The sequence below is a fragment of the Bos taurus genome, chromosome 3, assembly GCF_002263795.3.
Source record: "Bos taurus isolate L1 Dominette 01449 registration number 42190680 breed Hereford chromosome 3, ARS-UCD2.0, whole genome shotgun sequence".
Lineage (NCBI taxonomy): Eukaryota > Metazoa > Chordata > Mammalia > Artiodactyla > Bovidae > Bos > Bos taurus.
The window spans coordinates 40355334-40380136 of NC_037330.1; the positions used below are offsets into that span (position 1 = coordinate 40355334).

The 24803-nt window shown below is 35.9% G+C and overlaps 1 protein-coding gene across 4 annotated transcripts in view; it reads left to right on the forward strand.

Moving 5' to 3' along the window:
- COL11A1 (collagen type XI alpha 1 chain) overlaps window positions 1-24803 on the forward strand; it is a 226127-nt gene that overhangs the window by 50789 nt on the left and 150535 nt on the right. For 2 of the 4 annotated variants that reach the window (XM_024985040.2, XM_059881885.1), the window contains exons 5-7: window positions 17655-17783; window positions 23250-23366; window positions 23973-24062. In XM_024985040.2, coding sequence (XP_024840808.1) covers window positions 17655-17783; window positions 23250-23366; window positions 23973-24062 — 336 coding nt within the window. 4 annotated transcript variants of the gene reach the window in all.

The window sequence follows — 24803 nt, forward strand, 5'->3', positions numbered from 1 at the left end:
TCTCTCAGTCGTGTCTGACTCTTTCCGAGCCCATGGACTGCTGCCTTCCAGACTCCTCCGCCCATGGGATCTTCCAGGCAAGAGTACTGGAGTGGGTTGCCATTGCCTTCTCCTAAATTACCTATATAGAGATACAAATAAATAGTTGTAATAAGATAGAAATTCTGTCTCTAATAAAGATACAGAAATGTTCAAGGGAGAAAATGCAGTATGCAAAATAATGAAAAAAATAAAAGGATGTTTAAAGATGAGGGCACATGTGCAAAAGATGGAAGTTTGGAATGAGCTCAGCGGATCTGAGAATCCAGTTTGCTTTGGGGGATATTTAGGAGATGACTTAGTGAGATGTTTTAGGGCCTGTTTATGAAGTGCATTTTATACCACCCTGAGATAGTTAAACTTTAAACCATAGGCCATGAGAAGTTTCTTTAAGTAGAGGAATTAAATATTGAGATTGTTTTTTTACAAATTCCTTTTTTGTCAGTGAAGGAGTTAGTCTAGAATCAGAAGAACCTGGTTAGAAAACAAAACAAAACAAAACAAAAACTGATATGTTGAAACATTTAGTTCAAATAAAAGGTTACTTAGAGACAAGGTCATCACAGAAGAAATGGAGAGAAAGGTCTTGTTTCAGGATGCTAATGTGTGGTACAATTGACAGATCTTAGTACTGATTGGGTAAGTGGGGTTAAGGGAGAGAGAAACTTCATACTTTAGGCTTTACATAAGGTAGCAAATGGGACTTCCCCGATGGCTCAGTGGATAAAGAATCCACCTGCAAAGCCAGGAGCCATAGGAGGAGGAAATGGCAACCCACTCCAGTATTCTTGCTGGGATAATCCCATGGACAGAGGAGCCTGGAGGGCTACAATCTGTGTAAAGGGTTGAATGAGCACGCATGACTGACTCTTTGAGACCTCATGGACGGTAGCCTGTTCCTCTTTTCATGGTATTTTCCAGGCAAGAACACTGGAATGGTTGCCATGCCCTTCTCTGGAGGATCTTCTCTATCCAGGGATCAAATTCAAGTCTCTTTTGTCTTCTGCTTTGGCAGGCGTGTTCTTCACCACTAACGTCACCTGCGAAGCCCACGGGTAGCAAATAGTCAATGTTTCCTTAAAACATGAAATGCTTGGAATTTTAGCTAAATTCAAAAGCCTTTAGTTCTCTTATTTTATGGTTTATGAACTATGTGTTTTTAATGAAATTTTGAAACGTGATAGGAGTACCCTGAACCAAATAATCTTATCTCACCGTCTTTCTATATACTTCCTGAGGTTTATAGTCAAACTACAGTTAGTGCAAAATTGTTATTAGCTCACCGACTAATAATAATTGTTATTAGCTCACTGATGGCATCACTGACTCAATGGACATGAGACTGAGCCAGCTCTGGGAATTGGTGATGGACAGGGAAGTCTGGCGTGCTACAGTCCATGGGATCGCAAAGAGTTGGATGTGACTGAGAGACTGAACTAAACAGTTAGTGTGAAATTATTATTAGCTCAAAGAAGTAGAATAATAATGTGATAAATTATTCAAAGTATTTTTTTTTTTTTTAGGAATTAGATTTTAAAGGCATGACCTAGTTCATTACAATATGACTATATAAAGTTTTTAGAAGACTGGCAGATATACAGTAAGTGCCAGTAAAATATTATTTATTATTATAACAATTAGAGTTATCTGTTTTTTATAATTGTAGGAATTATAATTTCTATAAGTATATGCATATACATTTATATTTATATCCAGTTGACAAATAGCATCACAATTATTACTGTATGAGAAACTAAAATCACCAAAGAAGCTAAGGCCTAAGTTCTTATTCCAATTTTTCCCTCTTGTTTCTACCTAAGATATATTAGAAATTAAATTCCAGTACCTCAAGAAAAAGGAAGGTCTACATTACTTAAATACGTATGGAAAATAAAAGTGCAGAAGCCTTTTGATTGATTTCTCTTTCTCTCTGCCTTTCTGTTAGTCTGTTCTCTAAGCATCAAGCCTAAACTAGTAGGTCTATTCCTGTCAAATAACACCTGGCTGAAAGGATGAATGAGTCAGCAAAGAATGTCACTTCCTTGTTTATAATTGTTCAGTGGCTTTTCATATCATTTAGAGTTCTGTAGGCTCCTAAGTGATTCATTCACACCTTTTGCCCCTTTTCTCTGACTTCATCAATGGCTCCTTGCTCCCTCTGATCCATAGGGCATAATTTCTGAACACATCAATCATGCTCCAGCCTTAGGGTCTAAGCATCTACTCATCCTCTTGCCTGAAAGGTTTTCCCTTAGATATCTCTATGCATTTCTTACTTTCTTGGTTCCTTGTTGTCTCGGTCTCAACAGCCCCTTATCAGCAAAATCTTTCATGATCATACTTTATAATACAGCACTCTGCCTTAGGAGTCTGGCGGGCTAGTCCATGGGGTCACAGAGAGTTGGACATGACAGCGACTGAACAACAACAAGCTTCTAAATATCTCTCCTAACTGCTTTGTATTCTTTCCAGCACCTATTACTTTCTGATACTATGTTTTATTTTCTCTTTCCTTCTGTGGAATGTAGGGCTTCCCTCATAGCTTGGTTGATAAAGGATCCGCCTGCAATATAGGAGACCTCCGTTTGATTCCTGGGTTGGGAAGATCCACTGGAGAAGGGATAGGCTACCCACTCCAGTTTTCTGGGGCTTCCCTTGTGGCTCAGCTGGTAAAGAATCTGCCTGCAATATGGGAGACATAGGTTTGATCCCTGGGTTGGGAAGATCCCCTGGAGAAGGGGAAGGCTACCCACTCCAGAATTCTGGCCTGAAGAATTCCATGGTCAAAAAGATTTAGACATGACTGAGGGACTTTCACTTCCTTCCTTCTCTGAAATGTAAGAGAGCAGAGGCTTTGCACTGTATCCACAGTGTCTAGAAGAGTACCTGAAAATATTTTTAAGTGGATGAAATAAATATGCTTTCTAGTACTTATTAATTCACGGAGTATAGATCATCTTGGCAAACAAGATAGGAAGAGACCAGATTTGTTACATTTTTTCTAATTGTTTTTTTCTTTTCTTTTACTCTTTTATTATTATTTGTGGAATAATAATAAGAGCTGCATTGATAGATATCTTTTAGTAAGAATGTTTGTTATCTTATATTCAGTAAGAATACAAGATAAATATTTATTTTATACTTTTTGTGGTAGTGTTTATATAACTTTAGGCATTTTCTGTAATACTTGGTAAATAGTTGTTGAATTAGTAGTGCATTCAAGTAACATAGGAATGCTACTCATTTTCTTACAACTGATTTCTTAAGCTGATTTTGAGACAGTGAAATATAAAGACTGTGTGGGTAGCAGTTCTGTCTGTGATTATGTGGGATTTCTTCATTTTTTTCCTTTGAGTTATAGTGCAGATGCAATCTCTGATGCATTTTTCAGTTAAACTAAAATTCTAAGCATTTTGGCAGTCTTCCTTTCCACACAAAATATTTGAGAAAGAATCATTAACTGTACAGAATGTTTGGAAAAAAAAAAAAGAACAACTGTGATGAGAGTTAATGCCTTGGCAAATTCAGAAGTCTGAGTAACAGGAAGCATAGTTTTGCAATTAATCTTCTGATAATCTCTACTTTTTGAGAATGTTATCCCATGTTAAAGATTTAATGTCAGTCTTGTTCCTGGATATACAATATTAAACCTCTACCAGGATCCACCGTACTTTTCAGCAAAGATTTAATATCAAATATGAACAGAAGTTTTAGTGTCTAGGGAGACACTATATAATTTTGTTAAGCTATTGCTTTTACAGAGTCACATGCTGGAAACTGCTTCACTAAATGTGTTTTTCTTTCTCTTCTATTCTTTAAGTGTTCTACTCTTTAAGTCTTCTGACACTCAAGCTTTTTTGGAGTATATTTATGGAAATATTACAAAGGGATTCTCCAGCAGCATTTCTTAAATTTTATATGTTTATACAGTTCATAAACATGTTTAGAAGTTTGAACTCAAAAGTGTGTTCTCTTGTAACTGGTATCAAGTACTGTAGGAATTGAACCTAACATTTGTGTATACTTACACTTTAAAAATTGTTTAAGTAGGTGTTAGCTTTTAAAGAATCTGTAGGAAATTCAAGACAAATAATAATATTTTTAATTTACAGTTGTTAAAATTGAATCTTGTAATGGTGAATAAATTAATTGCCTGGGTATCTATTTATTGAACCATCTGCAATGTAGGAGACCTGGGTTCAATCCCTGGGTTGGGAAGATCCCCTGGAGAAGGGAAAGGCTACACACTCCAGTATTCTGGCCTGGAGAATTCCATGTACTGTATACTACACATGGTCACAAAGAGTTGGACCTGACTGAGTGACTTTCACTTTCAGTATTTATCAAACAGACATTTATTAATATTAATATGTGCAGGCCTATTCCATGGATTTGTGGAAACCTGGGAGAATGAAACAGACAGGTCCTTGCTCTCATGATGTTTATATTCCATTGAGTTTAGCTGAACAATATAGATTGGCTCATTATGAAGAGGAGCTACTGGGAGTTCCCTGGTGGCCTAGTGGTTAAGATTCTGAGCTTCCACTGCCATGACCCAAGAGTTCAGTCCCTGGTTGGGGAAATGAGATCTCACAAGCTGCACAGTGTCTTCCCAGCCCCCTAGCCCCACCCCTATCCCCACCTCCAGCAAAAAAAAATCAAGAGCCCAGAGTATAAACTGTGTCATCTAGTAGAAACAGCACACTTTCCTGGAAACTGATACATATCTGTACTGATTATTTGAATCCTTAAACACAGTATATGCATAAAAGGAAGGTACCTATTGTTATTTCAGGGCCTTTAAGCATGTGGTCTTTCTCTATTCTCTCATAGTCCCTATGAGTTCACTGTGGTTCCAGCAGGAAACTGAATTTTTACTGAGGTGATTTAGGAGGTGTGAATAAGGAGGGAGAGTTACCTGGTGAGCATTGCCTTTCCCATTTTCCATGATAGATAGCAGTACAGTGAGAGCTAGAGCCCTGCTCAAGTGCTTTCTGACAGTGGCAGTAGCTGTCAGGGTACCGGACTGCAGTGTCAGGCAGGAAAATGTCTGGTAAAACTACTCCACCCTCTATTCCCACCTTCCGAACTCCTAACTCCTGGTGGTCACTTCATGGTGTGTACTGGAAACCACCTGCAAGACAGTCTGATGATGTGTGTTGTGGGGTCAGACTCTTCAGGCACAGGCTGAGAGAGAGCAGCATGAATGATTAGGATTTGAGAGCCAACAAAGAATACTACGTACCTTTATATTTAAAAGAAAAATTAGACACTTTCTCATGATCTCATTTATGACAGGTCCTTCTAGATCATTCCTCTGATTTTCCCAGATGAAAGTTGTCTCATCCCCAACCTCTGCTGGCCCAATTTATTTTTTTCATAATTGGTTTAGTCCCTAAGTCGTGTCCAACACTGGTGACCCCGTGGACCGTAGCCCACCAGGTTCCTTTGTCTATGGGATTCTCCAGGCAAGCATACTGCCTGGAGTTGCCATTTCCTTCTCCAGGGGATCTTCTGGACCCAGGAATGGAACCTGGGTCTCCTGCATTGCAGATGAATTCCTGCACTGAAGGAGGATTCTTTACCAACTGAGCTACAAGAGAAGCCTGCTTTTCATAATTGGAATTCAGTAAATACTAAAGAAATATGTCTAAGTAATTTCCCTTACCAGGTTATACCCTCCCAGGTGGCACAGTGGTAAAGAATCTGCCTGCCAATGCAGGAAATGCAAAGGATGCAGGTTTAATCTCTGGGTCAGGAAAGATCCCCTGGAGTAGGAAATGGCAACCCACTCCAGTGTTCTTGCCTGGAAAATTCCCATGGACAGAGGAGCTTGGTGGACTGTAGTTCATGGGGTCACAAAGAGTCTCTGAGAGTAGGATCTGGGTCTGATTTTCCTTTTTACTTCTCTCTTGCCTGTCTATAGTGTCAGCATATTACTTTTCCTGAATAAATATGTGTTGATTAAAGGGTAGATGACCGATTGGTAGATAAACAGGGTGAAGGATTCTGAAAGTTATCTGGCTGTCAAATTTCTGTGTAAGTTACTGCTAAAAGTTATAGAAGAAATACATTTATTATGACTTATGATGTATCTGTGCCTATTAAAAAATTGTGTGTTATTTGTGCTTTTTTTTTAAGAAAAGAGTTTGGGGAGGGAGAAGCCTTAAATTTGTCTTCCAATTGTAAGGCATGAAGTACCTCCTCAAATTAGAAATGCTGTGTAACAGATTTGCTTTTTTCCTTCAAGAGAACTGTGTAGTTCTTTCCAAGAATTCCCATTTCTTTTTTTTTTTTTTATGATCAAACTATTAAGGTTAGTTATTGTATTATATAAATTTATGACACCAGAAATACTTTTTTCAATATATATATTATTACTCATGTATCAACTTTACTCCAGATACATTTTACAAACAATAAAATCTTTTTATTTTTTTAATATAAATTTATTTATTTTAATTGGAGGCTAATTACTTTACAATATTGTATTGATCTTACCATACATCAACATGAATCTGCCACGGGTGTTTCTGGCTTTCACCTTTGACAGCATGACCCTCATCTTTGATTCTTCAGTGGACATATGTATAGATTGACTGTACTCTGTAGTAAGCAAATAAGTTTTCACAATATTACTGAAAAAATGTTTTTTAAAAGTAAAAGAGTAAAAGGTATATATATATATATATATATATATATATATATATATACACACACATATATACTTGAAAAATCCTCTTAGGCTTATATATTTCATAAAAGGGCCAATTTTGATTTGCTAAAACTTCAATTCACTTAAGAAATATATCTTTTATATTAGTAGAGCAGTGCAACAGAGTAGAAAAAGAAAGTATTCTTAAATGTTATTTATGGGACCTATTGCTTCTGTGACACTGTCATTGCATGCAGAACTATTACTAGAATAATAAATGTATCAAGATGCTACTACCAATGATTTCTTTTCATCCTTTTTCTCTAGAGTTAAAATTAGGTAACGAAAATGATGCTAAACTGATAATAAAAAAATGATAGCCAAATACCTAGTTGATTTGTTTGGGTTAAAAGAGTAAATGTGCCAGTTCAACTATTGAACTCTTTATGAAAGATTAAAACAGTCTATCATTTCTTTCCGTATCCAAAAGATGATAATTACTTTAAAATAAATTCAAAATTTACTGCCAAGTCAAAGGCCATGAAATGTAAAGTAAATTTCAAATTCTACAGTTAACTTTGTGTGACAGCCAGTGAAAGTCATACCTGCTTGCAAATCCATATTTGACCTTTATGCTGATATTACTAATATGAATTTATTCTTTGAGTCTGTGCTAAAATACAACTTAAAAATATTAAATGATGCATAATGTTTCCTTTCATACAAATAATATTTTTCTCAGCTTAATTTTTAAAGATAAAGTCTCAAAAGATTTATATTTTGTTTTTAAATCCTCTGTTTAGATCTTTCAATGTTAACTTTAGTTACATTATTTGAACAACAGATGTTAGTAAGAAGTATCAGATGACTCTATTTTGGGAGGAAGATCAAATTTTGATTATGCATATTTAAAATATTCATATTTAATGAACATTTGAAATGAATAATTTTTTGTAATTTAAGGATTATCTCTATTTTTTAAGAATTGTAATTTATTTTGCATATGTTTTCTTAATTCAAGAAAGTATGTTGTTTTACTCTTCATTCATATTAACATGAATAAATAAAATTAGGTATAGAATACAAAAATATATTTTTCTGATTTTATATATGTATATTTTTTAGTATATAAAAACAATAAAACTTTTTCCTATTAGTTTTTTCTTTTCACTGTTGACATGAAGTAGAATTAGGATATAATTTCATTTATATTTTTTCTTTTTTTATTTTATTTTTTAACTTTACAATATTGTATTGGTTTTGCCATATATCAAAATGAATTTGCCACAGGTATACATGTGTTCCCCATCCTGAACCCTCCTCCCTCCTCCCTCCCCATACCATCCCTCTGGGTCGTCCCAGTGCACCAGCCCCAAGCATCCAGTATTGTGCATCGAACCTGGACTGGCGACTCGTTTCATATATGATATTATACATGTTTCAATGCCATTCTCCCAAATCATCTCACCCTCTCCCTCTCCTACAGAGTCCAAAAGACTGTTCTGTACATCAATGTCTCTTTTGCTGTCTCGTATACAGGGTTATTGTTACCATCTTTCTAAATTCCATATATATGTGTTCAGTTCAGTTCAGTCGCTCAGTCGTGTCCGACTCTTTGCGACCCCGTGAATTGCAGCACGCCAGGCCTCTCTGTCCATCACCAACTCCCAGAGTACACCCAGACTCACGTCCATCGAGTCAGTGATGCCATCCAGCCATCTCATCCTCTGTCATCCCCTTCTCCTCCTGCCCCCAATCCCTCCCAGCATCAGAGTCTTTTCCAATGAGTCAACTCTTCGCGTGAGGTGGCCAAAGTACTGGAGTTTCAGCTTTAGCATCATTCCTTCCAAAGAAATCCCAGGGCTGATCTCCTTCAGAATGGACTGGTTGGATCTCCTTGCAGTCCAAGGGACTGTCAAGAGTCTTCTCCAACACCACAGTTCAAAAGCATCTTTGGGAACTTTGGGAGAAACTCTTTGGGAACCCATGGCAAGATCTGGGAGATGGTGAGGGACATGGAGGCCTGGCATGCTGCAGTCCATGGGTTCCCAAAGAGTTGGACATGACTGAGTGACTGAACAACAGCAGTGATACAACTAGGAGTTGTTTTAACTTTTTAAATAGTGTAATGAAAGTATATTTTAAAAGATCATAAAGTGGATATTTAAACTCTAGCATGCATGTATGCTAAATCGTTTCAGTCGTGTCCGACTCTTTGCGACCTGATGGACTGTAGTCCGCCAAGCTCCTCTGTCCATGCAATTCTCCAGGCAAGAATACAGGAGTGGGTTGCCATTTTCTTCTCCAGGGGATCTACCCAATCCTGGAATCAAACCCGCGTCTCTTATGTCTCCTGCATTGGCAAGGAGGGTTCTTTACCACTAGAGCCACCTGGGAAGCCAGTATAAATTCTAGCATAATTTAATTTGATAAAGTTGTTTAAATCCCTGGTAAGTTTACTTAAAAACTCAATGCTTTCAAATTCCTTTGCCATCTACTGAACAACAAAGGCCTTTGCCATCTGCCTCTGTAGCTGTTGACCTTCAACAACCCCTGAGGGAGGTCAGGGTGGAGTGAGGCACTCTGTGCTCCAGGGAATCTGGTGGGGCAGGTCTTTAGATAGTTGGATGTTTTTAGGAACAGATTTTATGATCTCAATACTTGCATCTCCTCATACCTAGAGAAGCACTAAATCCCTTCATGGTTTTACATCAGATCTTCATGACTAACAAAAAAACCTTTTGTAAAATGAGTGCTTCATGGTATTGAACTCCCCCTTCACCAAAATGTTATATATTGTCTTTCCCCCACTGCTGCTTTGGAGCAGTCTCTCAGAGCTATCTGAGATGCTGCCTCCCAGGCTGCAGTCCTAATTTTGCCCCAAATAAAACTTAACACACACATACATGCACACACATACACACACACACACATACACACAACTCAATGCTTTCAAATTCTTTATTTATACTTGGAGACAATAATTTTTCTTTTTTTTTTTTTTTTAATAATTCTTTACTTTCTGTTACCCCAGTGCCTCAGGGATATTTACACATGATGATACTGTCCAGGTGCATTATAACCTATGATTACCCGGAATTCTAGCTACTTGTCATATCAAATCAGTCAATACTTCTACAATATCTACTTAATACCAGTCCCTTGACATAGTTTGATATTACCCATATCATGAACAAACAAAAATACTTGTTTTGAAGTGCTATTCTTTATTCTACTATAGATAATACTTGCAAGATATAAACAGCTAGTAATTATCAATCTATATTCATTTTCTAGGACTGCTACAACCAAATACCACAGGCTGGGTCTTAAAACAACAAAAATTAACTTTTTCACAGTTCTGTTTGTGTTGATTCTTACTGGTGCTTATAGCTTAGTTTGGCCACAGTTACATAACCTGACAGTTGGCATGTCAGTTCAGTTCAGCTCAGTCACTCAGTTGTGTCCGACTCTTTGCAACCCCATGAATCGCAGCATGCCAGGCCTCCCTGTCCATCACCAACTCCCGGAGTTCACTCAGACTCTTGTCCATGGAGTCAGTGATGCCATCCAGCCATCTCATCCTCTGTCGTCCCCTTCTCCTCCTGCCCCCAATCCCTCCCAGCATCAGAGTCTTTTCCAATGAGTCAACTCTTCGCATGAGGTGGCCAAAGTACTGGAGTATCAGCTTTAGCATCATTCCTTCCAAAGAAATCCCAGGGTTGATCTCCTTCAGAATGGACTGGTTGGATCTCCTTGCAGTCCAAGGGACTGTCAAGAGTCTTCTCCAACACCACAGTTCAAAAGCATCAATTCTTCGGTGCTCAGCTTTCTTCACAGTCCAACTCTCACATCCATACATGACCACTGAAAAAACCGGAGCCTTGACTGCTGCTGCTGCTGCTGCTGAGTCGCTTCAGTTGTGTCCGACTCTGTGCGACCCCATAGACGGCAGCCCACCAGGCTCCCCCGTCCCTGGGATTCTCCAGGCAAGAACACTGGAGTGGGTTGCCATTTCCTTCTCCAATGCATGAAAGTGAAAAGTGAAAGTGAAGTCGCTCAGTCAGACGGACCTTTGTTGCCAAAGTAACGTCTCTACTTTTCAATATGCTATCTAGGTAGGTCATAACTTTTCCAAGGAGTAAGCGTCTTTTAATTTCATGGCTGCAGTCACCATCTACAGTGATTTTGGAGACCCAAAAAATAAAGTTTGACACTGTTTCCACTGTTTCCCCATCTGTTTCCCATGAAGTGATGGGACTAGATGCCATAATCTTCGTTTTCTGAATGTTGAGCTTTAAGCCAACTTTTTCACTCTCCACTTTCACTTTCATCAAGAGGCTTTTCAGTTCCTCTTCACTTTCTGCCATAAAGGTAGTGTCATCTGCGTATCTGAGATTATTGATATTTCTCCTGACAGTCATGATTCCAGCTTGTGCTTCTTCCAGCCCAGTGTTTCTCATGATGTACTCTGCATATAAGTTAAATAAGCAGGGTGACAATATACAGCCTTGACGTACTCCTTTTCCCATTGGAACCAGTCTGTTGTTCCATGTCCAGTTCCAACTGTTGCTTCCTGACATGCATATAGGTTTCTCAAGAGGCAGGTCAGGTGGTCTGGTATTCCCATCTCTTTCAGAATTTTCCACAGTTTATTGTGATCCATACAGTCAAAGGCTTTGGCATAGTCAATAAAGCAGAAATAGATGTGTTTCTGGAACTCTCTTGCTTTTTCGATGATCCAGCAGATGTTGGCAATTTGACCTCTGGTTCCTCTGCCTTTTCTAAAACCAGCTTAAAGAGAAGTTTCTTAAAATGAAGACTGACCTTTTTCTAAAAACAATCCTTAATTATCATTTGACTTCATAGACTTAAAAGGTTGATCCTCCATCTTTCTCTCTTATTATGTTTCTCAGCCAAACAAATGCCTTTTCCTCCCTACTCTTGCACATACCAGAAACTGAAAAACTACCTTCCATTACTCTCTAATGCACTTTCTCCTTCTCTCCTTGCATATCCCATCCCACTCCATCATCAGCATCCAGTCAGTTCCCAAATTTCACACATGTTTTCTCTAATAAACTGTATTATCTTTTATATCTATCTTTTATTCCTAGATATCTTTTATATCATTATTTTATTCCATAAGGGTTTCCCTGGTGGCTCAGTTGATAAAGAATCTGCCTGCAGTGCAGGAGAACTGGATTTTTTCTCTGGGTCAGAAAGATCCCCTGGAGAAAGAAATGCAACCCCCTCCAGTATTCTTGCCTGGGAAATCCCATGGACAGAGGAGCCTGCTGGACTACAGTTCATGGGGTCGCAAGAGATGGACACGACTTAGCAACTAAACCACCACCACCACCATCCTTTATTCCATTCCTCCTATTGCTGCCTTAGTTTAGTTTCTCAATGCTTAACTGCAATGGATTCTTTATTGATTCTTATGCTTACACACTGGCTGCTTTCAAATCAGCCTCCCCCATGTTGTCATAGCAGTTTTGTTAAAATGCAGCATTGATCAGTTTACTCCATGGTTCACAGTCTTTGAACAACACTCTGTAATGTTTAGATTTCAGCTGACACACAAAACCCTTCTTAAACTGGTTCCTCCCTTAGTGTTTTTTTGTTTGTTTTGTTTTCTTTCTATCTTTATCTTCTATACCTCAGTCTTCAGTACTCACCATCACTGTATAGAGCCATCCCTCCAACTAGACAGCACTGTAGGTACTTTTCTAACTTTGTCAGCTTCATGCATCCAAAGTTTTAAGATGCTTTTTCTGTTTAATGCTATTTCTCTCTCCATCTTCTTCATCACCCTAACTCCTATTTGCTTATCACATACAGTTAAGATTTTCCTGAGAAGCATTTTATAAATGCTTTAATTCCCATTGAGATACCTACATGTTGGAAGTAATGGAAGTAAGAATGTGCTTCAGGAAATATGGAGGCTAGCTGATTTTATAGAATACAGTTGCAGCGTGTGCTTTACTCTAGGCTTAGGGGAGATGAAACTTCTAATTTTCGAAACCTTTGAAATTAAATGAGACACTAAACAACAACAGCATGTATATGCATATACAACCCAAAATAACAAACAATAATTGTTAGGATATATGCATTATATTTTAGCTTTGAAATGAGGATACGCTAATACTTACATAATTTGTTGTGATAAAAATGTGTCAGAATCCTTTTGCAATGGAAGTTACATTTAGAGGAACCATATCTTTATAATTTCTATTCAGTTTTCTTACATTTATTTTGCTTTCCTCCTCCAGGATCATCCTGTCTATAGACAAATGCTATAGCATAGACTCAGACCTAGTTGGCACAGCTGTAGATAGCAAGGTAATTGCATCAGCTCTGCTTTAATTTTGGCTTTGTGGGTCGTTAGAGGAGGAGGATGTCTTTTTCATATGTTGTGTGCAGCAGATGCCAATTTTACTTGGTAACTTCACCTTTTTCCAGTTGTGGAAGTTTTTATGACTATTGAATCTAAGTATTTATGGTTCATTCAACCTGTCAGGATGCTTTTGTTTGTCTACAGACTGTCTCATAACATGTCATATGATTACCATAAAACACTGTAAAATACCTTCTGGGAAAAAGAGCACTATAGGTTTTTAACTGAATTTTCCAGTTTCTTCCCAGTAGTATATTTTATGGCTGAATATCAAACACCTGAATAAAGAATTTATAGTGGAAATAATGGCAGGATTCCATTTAATGAAGTGGAGTGCCTTAACTAGAATATTTAAGTACTTAGAAAACCAGTATTCTAAAAAATATGCTATTAAAAATACCATATGCCATACAACAGATGACTTTTTTGTGTTTCAGGAAAAGCTGCATTTAGTTTATTATATTATCTGTAAGTTAAGTTTGAAGTTTTAATTGCTTAGTTGTGTCCGACTGTTTGCGATCTCATGGACTGTAGCCCGCCAGGCTTCTCTGTCCATGGAATTTTCCAGGCAAGAATATTGAAGTGGGTTTCCATTTCCTATTCCTGGGGATCTTCCCAACTGAGGGGTCAAACCTATGTCTCTTGAGTCTCCTTTATTGGCAAGAATATTCTTTACCACTGCACTGCCTGGGAAGTCCAAGTGACTTGCATAATTCTGAGTAATTAATGACAAGGCTGGGGTTCAACAATTAGAATTTCTAATTCTCTAAGATGACAGTATTCAAGATGTACTGAATGATGTCTTTTTTTTAAACAGCAGAATGAAGAAAATTCAAATTTCTCTGTTACTAGCTGTTTGTTGTTCATTTGCTAGGTCATATAAGACTCTTGTCGACCCCATGGACTGAAGCATGCCAGGCTTCCCTGACCTTCATTATCTCCCAGAGTTTGCTCAAACTCATGTCCATTGAGTCGGTGATGCTATCTAACCATCTCATCCTCTACCATACCCTTCTCCTTTTGCCTTCAAACTTTCCCAGCATCAGAGTCTTTTCCAGTGAGTCAGCTCTTTGCATGAGGTGGCCAAGATATTGGAGCTTCAGCATCAGTACTTCCAGTGAATATTAAGGGTTGATTTCCTTTAGGACTGACTGGTCTGATCTTGTTGCAGTCCAAGGGACTCTCAGGAAGTCTTCTCCAGCACCACAGTTTGAAAGCATCAGTTCTTCAGTGCTCAGCCTTCTTTATGGTCCAACTTTCACATCCATACATGACTACTGGAAAAACTGTAGCTTTGACTGTACACACCTTTGCCGGCAAAGTGATGTCTCTGCTTTTTAATATGCTGTCTTGTTTTTGTCATAGCTTTCCTTCTAAGGAGCAAGGGTTACTGGCTGCAGTCAGCCCTGCAGTGATTTTGGAGCCCAAGAAAATAAAATCTGTCACTGCTTCTACTTTTTTCCCCTCTATTTGGCATGAAGTGATGGGACTGGATGCCATGATCTTAGCTTTTTAGTATTGAGGTTTAACCCAGCATTTTCACTCTCTTCTTTCACTCTCGTCCAGCGGATCTTTAGTTCCTCCTCACATTCTGCCATAGAGTGATATCATCTGCATATCTGAGGTTATTGTTCTTTCTCCTGGCAATCTTGATTCCAGCTTCTGATTCATCCAGCCGGGCTTTTTGCATGATATACTCCGCATATACGTTAAATAAGCAGAGTGGGTTGCCATTTCCCCACCCCATGGGGAATCTTCCCAACTCAGGGATCAAACTTGTGTCTCTGCATCTCCTCTATTGCAGGTGGATTCTTTACCTTTGAGCCACCGAGATTACATGCACTTATAAAGAACTTTCTGAATGAATGATTGAATAAAATGACTAAGTAACTGAAGAATTATAGCTAAATCTGACTGTGGAGAAATTTCTTAATTCAACAAAATTTATCTTAATGATTATCAAGCATTGTAATATGTCATGTTAGTGAAAATTTTATTGGCAGATGTGTGTTTTTGACATTTTAGTTTTAGTAATTTTTCTGTTGCTAATGAGACATTGTAGATGCAGATCTTAGTACTTGGCAGTATTCACTTAAATGTTAGGATGTTGAGCAAACAAGGATCAGACAAAGATGAAAAACACTGGAAATGAGACATCTATGAAGGGCACTGAAAAGCTTCTGTATAATCTTGGGTATCTATGAGGCCTGTGTGCATGTTCAGAAAAGATCTGAAGAGACCCTAATATCTCAAATATCACTGAGCTTTAGGATCTGTATAACAAAAAATGAAATCTAAAGCATAGTTGTAAACTGTTGAAATATTAAAGGCATACTCACACACAAATACACACTCAAGACTCTTGGCAAATAGTGAAAGTTTTTTAAGGAACTCTCTGTTCAATCATTTATTCATCACTAGCCTAGTTGAGTTGGAGAAGGCAATGGCACCCCACTCCAGTACTCTTGCCTGGAAAATCCCATGGATGGAGGAGCCTGGGAGGCTGCAGTCCATGGGGTCACTAAGAGTCGGACACGACTGAGAGACTTCCCTTTCACTTTTCACTTTCATGCATTGGAGAAGGAAATGGCAACCCACTCCAGTGTTCTTGCCTGGAGAATCCCAGGGATGGGGGAGCCTGGTGGGCTGCCATCTATGGGGTCGCACAGAGTCAGACATGACTGAAGCGACTTAGCAGCAGCAGCCTAGTTGAGTAGAGTCCTCAGTGGACACAGAAAACAAAAAATATTGAATTATAGAATTACTTCAAAAGATCACTAAACAAGCAGCAAAAATAACTGCAAACAGAAATATCAGGCATTGAGGGGAAGGCATAATGGAATACGGTTTCCAAAGGTGATATTTAAAATATGCAATTGTCAAGAAAAAATTATGAGACAGGCAAAGAATCAGAAAATTATGTCCCATACAAAGGAAAAGCAAATCTATGTCCTTGAAGACATGACAGATATTGGGCTTACCAAAGACTCTAAGTCAGCAGGTATGAGTATGTTAAAAAAAAAACAAACAGCTAAAGGAAACCACAGCATAAGAACTAAGTGACAATATGGAAATTGTGTTTTATCAAATAGAGATAAATAACAGTTGGATTTCTTTTAAAAGAATAAAACATATCTGGAGTTGAAAATCAATGGAGATTCCTCAGTATGAAGAAAAGAAAGAATAAACTTGAAATAAAGTTTATAGAGTATAAAAGACCGGTGGAACACCATCAAGCAGAGCAACACAGACATAATAATGAGTCCATTTATTTGAAGACATGATAAATAAAAAAAGCTAGTCACAAAAGGCTTCATGATGTATGAAATAAGCAGTGAATGTCATTGGTTGTGGTGTTTCTTTCAGAGGTGATGACAGTTTCTTAAAATTAGATATTGGTGATGGTTGGAAAACCCTGTGAATGAACTAAAAACACTGAATTGTACACTTCAAAAGAATAAATTCTGTATGTAAATTTTATCTCAATAATGTGATAGGGATGAAAATATAGATTTTTCAGCCATTAAAATAAATGCTAATTTTAAGAGTAAGAATATAGAGTGCTTTTTAGACAGAAGAAAGCAATGCAAATAGAATTAACTACCACACTACAGATAGTAACCATGGTATTTAATGAAAATTTGTGGGCCAGAATTAAATAATTTATACTCTTTTCTGGGTACTTTTCACATGAGTTTGCTTGTATCTTTTTAAGTTATAAATTTTACTCTGCGTTTTATTACAGTTTTAACTCTTAACCATTATATTACACTCTCCAAGGGCAAAGATTCTATCAAGTTCATGTTTGCACCTCCCATGATACTATGTTCAATGTCTTGTGTATTGTACCTTTTCAATCCACATTAGTTGATGAATAAATGAATGCTGTGGCATAAAAGTGCTGTGAATTCTTTCCTAGTACTCAGTTTTAGAGATGTCTAAAATTTTCATCAGGCTCTAAATAACCTATGCTAGTCAGATGTAGAGAAAGCTGTAATAACTGGGAAATTATTAAAAATGAAATCAGGAGTTTTGTGAATCAGACTCATGTTCTCAAACTTACAGAAACTTGAATTACCAAGTCAAATGGATATTAACCCAGACATTTTCCCATGCCTGGGCATAATTCTGAATTAATATGATCATGACCCATTGATTTATATCAAACTAGCTTCATGTTGAATTAGACCTATGTGGAAATATTCAGATGACTTCAAGAGCAAAATATTTTATTTTCCTCTTGTTCATACAGCTTCCAGAATGTCCTGAAACTAAAACTCTTTAGCTAACCCTACTATTATTTCTAATCTTTATTTTATTACATTTTAATTTTTTAAAATTTATTTTTCATTAATTTTATTGGAATATATTAATATCTGATTTGTTAAATAGTTGTGAATTTCTCACTCAATCCTATAAGACTGCTTTCAACATTGAAATGTAAGTGATTTTTCTTCTCAGATATTTGAAAATGAAAAACACTATGTCTTGGGTAAATCTTGCTCTGGATGTATGTGTATTCGAATATGCTAAGTAACCATGTTTGTTTCTTGGCAGGGGGACATCCAGCAATTGTTGATCATAGGTGACCCCAAAGCAGCATATGACTACTGTGAGCATTACAGTCCAGACTGTGATTCCTCAGCTCCCGAGGCTGCTCAGGCTCAGGAACCCCAGGTCGACGAGGTGAGGAACGTAAGATCAGGGCAGGTTTTCTCATTCCCGTGGTAATGACATAGTTTGCAGTTTCAAGTTGTATCTCTGTTTATTCACTTTTAATTAAACTATACCTTTTATTTAATAGTGTTTTAATGAGTGACTAACACTCACTCTTTCACTAATATTTCAAAGATCCAATTTGAAGATTTTTGATGTTTGTTTCAATATTAAGTATTTTGTTACTTAATTTCTTAGAAATAGAGATAGTTCCCTTATATAGTGTGTTGCTGCTGCTAAGTCACTTCAGTCGTGCCCGACTCTGTGCGACCCCATAGATGGCAGCCCACCAGGCTCCCCCATCCCTGGGATTCTCCAGGAAAGAACACTGGAGTGGGTTGCCATTTCCTTCTCCAATGCGTGAAAGTGAAAAGTGAAAGTGAAGGCGCTCAGTCATGTCTGACTCTTAGCGACCCCATGGACTGCAAGCCTCCCAGGCTCCTCTGTCCATGGGAATTTTCCAGGCAAGAGTCCTGGAGTGGGCTGCCACTGCCTACTCCGATATAGTTTGTAGAGGAGGATATTTTACTTAGGGGGAGATGAGAAAAGAGATAATTTCTCCAACACTTATTTTTTTCTTGTTACTTTTATAATTAAGGCAGCCTCAAGACAAGGATAATATTTTCTAGTGTACTTGCCATATCTTCAAGCCTTTAGCAATTCCTGTTGATCGAAATGGCACCCCACTCCAGTGCTCTTGCCTGGAAAATCCCATGGACTGAGGAGCCTGGTAGGCTGCAGTCCATGGGGTCACTAAGAGTCGAACACGACTGAGTGACTTCACTTTCACTTTTCACTTTCATGCATCGGAGAGGGAAATGGCAACCCACTCCAATGTTCTTGCTTGGAGAATCCCAGGGACAGCATAGCCTGGAGGGCTGCCGTCTATGGGGTCGCACAGAGTCAGACACGACTTAGCAGCAGCAGCAGCAGATGAAAAAGGGATGTTAGTGCTATCTTAAAGTTTTCAGGCTGTGCTGAATATTTAAAGACTTTTTTTTTCCATTTCTTACAAGGTTATGCTACAATGATGTGTAAGTTTTCCTTTTCTTGCACAAGACTTGATACAAACAGCAATGGAATGAAAAGCAGTATGAACTGATTGCAGTAACTAAATGTTCATATGCTTTGATTAATAGTGCATTACTTTATTTGAAACTCTGGTGTGAAACCATTTTTCCAGGCTATTTTTGCAAGAAAATTCACCATAATGAAATTTGACTCTATTCTCTCTCAGATAAAAAATATGTACATTTAAGTTAGCCATAGCCATTTTGTCAGACTTGAATATCCCAAAGAACAAAAAATATAGCACAGTGTACCTTGTATGCAAATTTTTAGGTAAAATTTGTTAATGTGGATTTTCTGGAAATTAAAAAGCAAATTCTGGAAGGAGTTGAGTCTTTAGTTGGCTGCAAAACCGTATTTCTTAAGGTGGGAAGAGTTTAAAATTTTAGAAGGTGGGGTGGAAGTTTATAAACATCAAGATTATCCTTATCTTTGAAAGTAACTCAAATAGCTTTCTTCTTGACTTTTAAAATACTATGAAGTACAATCTTTTGAGTTTTACTATTTAGAGAAGGTTAATATCTTATCTCTTAATTTTAGTTTGCTGTTATTTCTGCATGTGAATTACCTTTGTGTTTTATTAGTTTTTGACATTACTTTTCTTTTTAAGGTATGGTAGTGAATTCTGTTGCACTGACTTTTTCCATAATTTAATATTAATGTTTTTTTTGAAACAGAATAAAGCTTTAAGAAGCTAAAAGGAAAGCAAATATGAGAAAATAAAAGAGAAATTACTTGGATATTTGTGTTTGCTTGTCTCCCAGTTCTCAAGTGCTTCCTTCTTTTTATTCCCTCATGATTTATTAAAACATTCTAATATATTCAGGTTTAGTATTTTTATATCTTAGACACTATGTGGGACTCAATATTAAAATTTATAACATTTAGTATATATGTTTAAGACAGATGAGATTTATTAATATTTTGCTCCTGTTTTAAGAAAGATAAGACTTGTCCTTTTTAGCAACAGATATGGCTCTGATTTTTGGAAGAATGAAGGTATGCATTCTTATTATATCACCTTGAGCTGTTTTATTCCCATGTTTTAATGCTATTATGTCAGGTAAGCTGAGTTATTTTAAGGCAAAATAATATTTTTAACCATTTTTATCTTAAATTCATTAAAAAGTAGGTGTTCCCTTTTTTACTTTAGTTGTTGATTCATAAATTTAACATTCTGCTGGTAAGTCAAATTTGTTTTTACTAGAAGCATCTGATAAGGAAAAGAATGCACTGCTATGATAAGGACTGCATGAAAATCTTGTTGGGTGATCCAGTAATAGCATTTCTTAGCTTCTATATTGAATATGTCATCTTGAAAAAATTTTTTGAAGAATTAGCTCTCACTTTTCCCAAACAATGCTAAATTACATTGATATTTCAGTGATAAACGTCTTTTTTACTAGTATGAAAAACACCTGGTTAATAGAATTGTAAGCCACCCTTATATTACTTTTGAACTATAGCCATTTATGTATCATTATATTACAAGTATGCATTTTAATAATTGTACAACAGATATTTTGCCTATGCAAAATACAAATGTAATGTTACCAATGAATAAAGAACGTATAGTGCAAAATAGAGCATCAAACATACATGTTGTACTTTATATTGCTTAATTTTCCACTAATAAATTTGTGACAATCATATATTATCATTCTGATTTGGATTAATAAATATGTCAATTTATTTTATAAATTAACTCAAGTATGTTTTCTTCAACTTGTGATTTTGTATGGTTCATATCTTCTAAAGAGCATATTTTAATTCATTCTTAAGATTCAATTTTGATGTGTTTTATGCATCATTGCATCATAATCAGAGTGAAATGTAAAATGATAGATTTAAATATAGTGTTAATATGAAACTATTATTCAACTTGAACCTCTGCAATACCATTTATATAGCGAAGTAACCAATATTAAAATTATGGTGGTTTGGGAATTTTTCCACCATGTTAAATAATCCTTCTATCTTAATTAGAAAATTGGATGTTAAATCTGCATATGGTTCTTTCTTAATATATTGAATACAGCACAGATTGCAATGTCCTATGTACAGCAGGGAATTAACATTCTTATTTTTCATATCAGTATAAAACATGAAAAGGAAGAAGCAGCAAGAGGAAAATACTGTTTTATAAAGAAATTTATTACCTTTAATATTTTGCACTTAATATTTACCAGATATCCTAGTTCTCATAGATGCACACATATTTGCTGATGCCACTATTTTTCTAACAACTTGAATAAGAAAAGACTTAACAAAATGTCCAGAAAAACTCCCTTTCTCCTCAAATGTTTTAACTTAGGCTAGGCAACTCCCAAATCATAGGTGAAATTCTATCACTGCACATTTTTTTGCTCATATTCATTTGATTAATTATAACTAGTTCTCTCTTCTTTACCTGTCCTTGAGGCATCACAAAATTCTGCAGTAAAAAGGGAGAATCATTTCCAAAAGTAGGTTGTAAAGCTACATGTAGACCAGCAAATTTCTACATGGGTCAATACCCACCAGAGGGGATGTTGTTTAAAGAAATAAGGAGAACAGAAGCAATGGTTCTTTTTTTTTATTTTTTTATTTTTAAACTTTACGATATTGTGTTAGTGTTGCAAAATATCAAAATGAATCTGCCAAAGCAATGATTCTTTTCACTGACTTCTGGATGGCTCTAAGAAAAGCATGTGTGTTCATGCCTAAGATAGTGAGCACATTACCTCCTTCATTATTCTACCACCATAGCTAGTCCATGTGGAAAAAGTTAAAACAGAAGAGAGAATTATGGAGATTAGAACAGGTTTCCTCCTATAAGGAAAAAAAAGAAAAACATGATATAAAGATAGTAAAGGTAACTGGCTATTTTGAATATCAGACTTCATTCAAGATGCATTTAAGATGCATTTAAATTGTCTATTTTTACAATCCTTCTTGGCTTTACAATCCTTTTTGCAATTGGTTTGTAATATGTTTCATTATATGTCTTTATGAAATTTGCCTTCATTTGCATTGCTATAGCTAAGACCGCTTATTAGAAGGTCCAGTGATCACAAGTCTCTAAAAGACATGATGTGAAGAGTTATTTTTCTGGTGCATTGAAAGGGAACCATTGGCAATTTTAAAAGGCCAAGAGAGGTCCACTTGGGTTATAATTGAAATTTTACCAAATACTTAGGGATTTCCAAATAGACTGCTTTTGGCATATATGTGTGTGTGTATACATGCACACACATATGTATATATGTACCTAAGTATATATATACATAAATATACTAAACATAATACATGTATATATACATACACAAATGTATGTATATGTATACATAAAGATATTATAAATAATATATACATATATATTAGCATTTTAGCTTATTGATTTGCTGCTTAATAAATATTTTTGTTATATATGACCTTAGTAGATTTAGAGTTATTTTGATTAAAACCAATAATATATGTTTAAGATTAAAATTTCAGTAGAGATATTTGGCTTTGAAGGTGAACATGTTTTCCTCATAATTAAGTATTGTTTCTCTCATCCCTTTATTGATAAACATACTTTTCTCTCTTAATTTTTTTAATAAAAAACAATCTAGTATTCCATCTTTCAATTTGAGTTACATTTACATGTTTTAAGATACCCAAGTGTTATGCTCTTTTTCAATAGAAAAAACACAATATTTGTAAAAATTGATACAGTGGGTTAAATATAAACAGATCTAATTTTGAATCTTTTAATGGTTCACAATTGTGCTCATTTTGATCTTAAGTTTATAGCAAATTAGTTATTTCTGAATAGATTTTAGATTTTTTTCCCATTGGTTCTATTATTCCAAATAGAATATAGAATCATTTCATGTTCCTTCTGTTCCCTTTCCTTCCTCTCCCCTTTCCATCCCACAACTGATATGAAAATTCCTTCATACTTGGGAAGACTATTTTTAAACATGCAGTTCAATGGGAAAAAAAGTACCCATTGAAATTGCTATAAATAAAGGAGGTTTGTGTAGTAGTTTTTACAAATTAAAATTAACATGAATATTTAACAACTATGAACAACTGTGTCCAAGTATGTAACTGCTATGTTTGAATTAATATTAAGAATTAAAAGTTTGAATTAATATTCTAAACTTTTAATTTCCTCACACTCCTAACCACTGTTCTGCTCTTAGAAAACCTGCTTTGTCAGTTTTTTATTATACTCTGTATATGATAGTATTACTTCTTGTAACACAAGTAATATTTAGATAACAGTATTTCCTTGTCTCTTAACTTTGCCAGTAAAAGTTAAGAACATGATTCCCTTTTTGTTAATAGTATTACCAGCAACTAACAAAATTGCCTGATATTTTTTCCTTTGCGATGTAGTATGCACCTGAGGATATAATGGAATATGACTATGAGTATGGGGAAGCAGAATATAAAGAGGCTGAGAGTGTAACAGAGACACCCACTGTAACTGAGGAGACAATAGCACAAACTGAGGTAAAAGCAAAGTAGAACCTTTGTGTGTGGTGTCCTGGTGTTTGTCAACCTGTGGTTCCTTATGTCCACTGTTCCTCAGACTTATCGTCGGTCTTTCATTCATCTCATTTCTGTGACCCAATAACTGATTTTTATTTGACAGTAGTAGCTGTCCTGAAGGAATGATGTTTGGTTTGGTTTGCTTATTCTTCCTTTCATCCATGCTCTTCATTTCCCTTTTCATTTTATTTATGTTTTCCATTCCATCTTTCACCACATTTTACAGAAAAAGAAATTCAGTTTCAAAATGAAGATGAAGACAGTGGCCACTAATTCAAAGAAAAAGTCCAAAAAGTTTACACCCCCTAAATCTGAAAAATTTGCATCCAAGAAGAAGAAAACTTATCAAGCAGCAGCAATGGCCAAGCTAGGGGTAAAGGTAGCAAAGAAAAAGCAATCAAGATCTCTCCTAGATAAGCTGGAAGATCTCTGATGATGAGTCATTCCTAACCCAACTAGATAAATACTCATTTGGCTAATACAATATCCTAATTAATTATGCTTTCCATAGATTTTGGATTACCTTAACATTTTTACTAATTACTTTTCTTTTGAATTCACTATTAGGCAAATATTGTTGATGATTTTCAAGAATACAACTATGGGACAGAAAGTTACCAGACGGAAGCTCCTAGGAGTGTATCTGGATCAAATGAGGTAATGCTCATAGACAGCATTAAATCGCAGTTCAAATTTTTTAAATGTGCAGTATTCCTTGATATATTTTACTCTGGAAGAATCTATAACCTCTGAAAAATTTGATGTTTTTATTCCTTTACAAAGTAAGAGAAACAATAGCACTGGCTCACTATTACTAAAAACAGTTCATTTAAAATTAATCCCAATTCAGGTTTGCATGACTCTGCTTCATGCAAATGCTAAATTGATCAAACTGAATTGGCTGCCATCTTTTTTTATTGCTCCTGGGATAGAGCAAGCTTCTCAAAATGTGATTAAGGTTACTCACAACATGACCTTACTGTGAGGAGGAAAATCCTCCAAAAAAAAAATTGTATCATCAAATGATACAATTAAAATTTACTCCATCTGACCAATAATCATGCATTTTTATGACACAAATATTTTGATAAAATATAGTCTTAGTTGATTTTAATGTCTGTTTACATTTTCAAACTTAATATGGCTAAAATAATATATCTTAACTTTTCCCAGTCCTTTCTATGAAAATATTTAAGTATATTCAGGTACAAATTAGAACAATCTTCCTGAATTTCATATTATGTGTATATTCCAATTATGAGAAAATAAGTATACAATTCAGTTTAACTTTGTTAAATTTCTTCACACCTGGTATGAGGATTAACCGAATCATTTAAATTAATAAAAATTTTACATCACATGTGTCCCAGTGGGACTTTACATGAAAACACATATTTT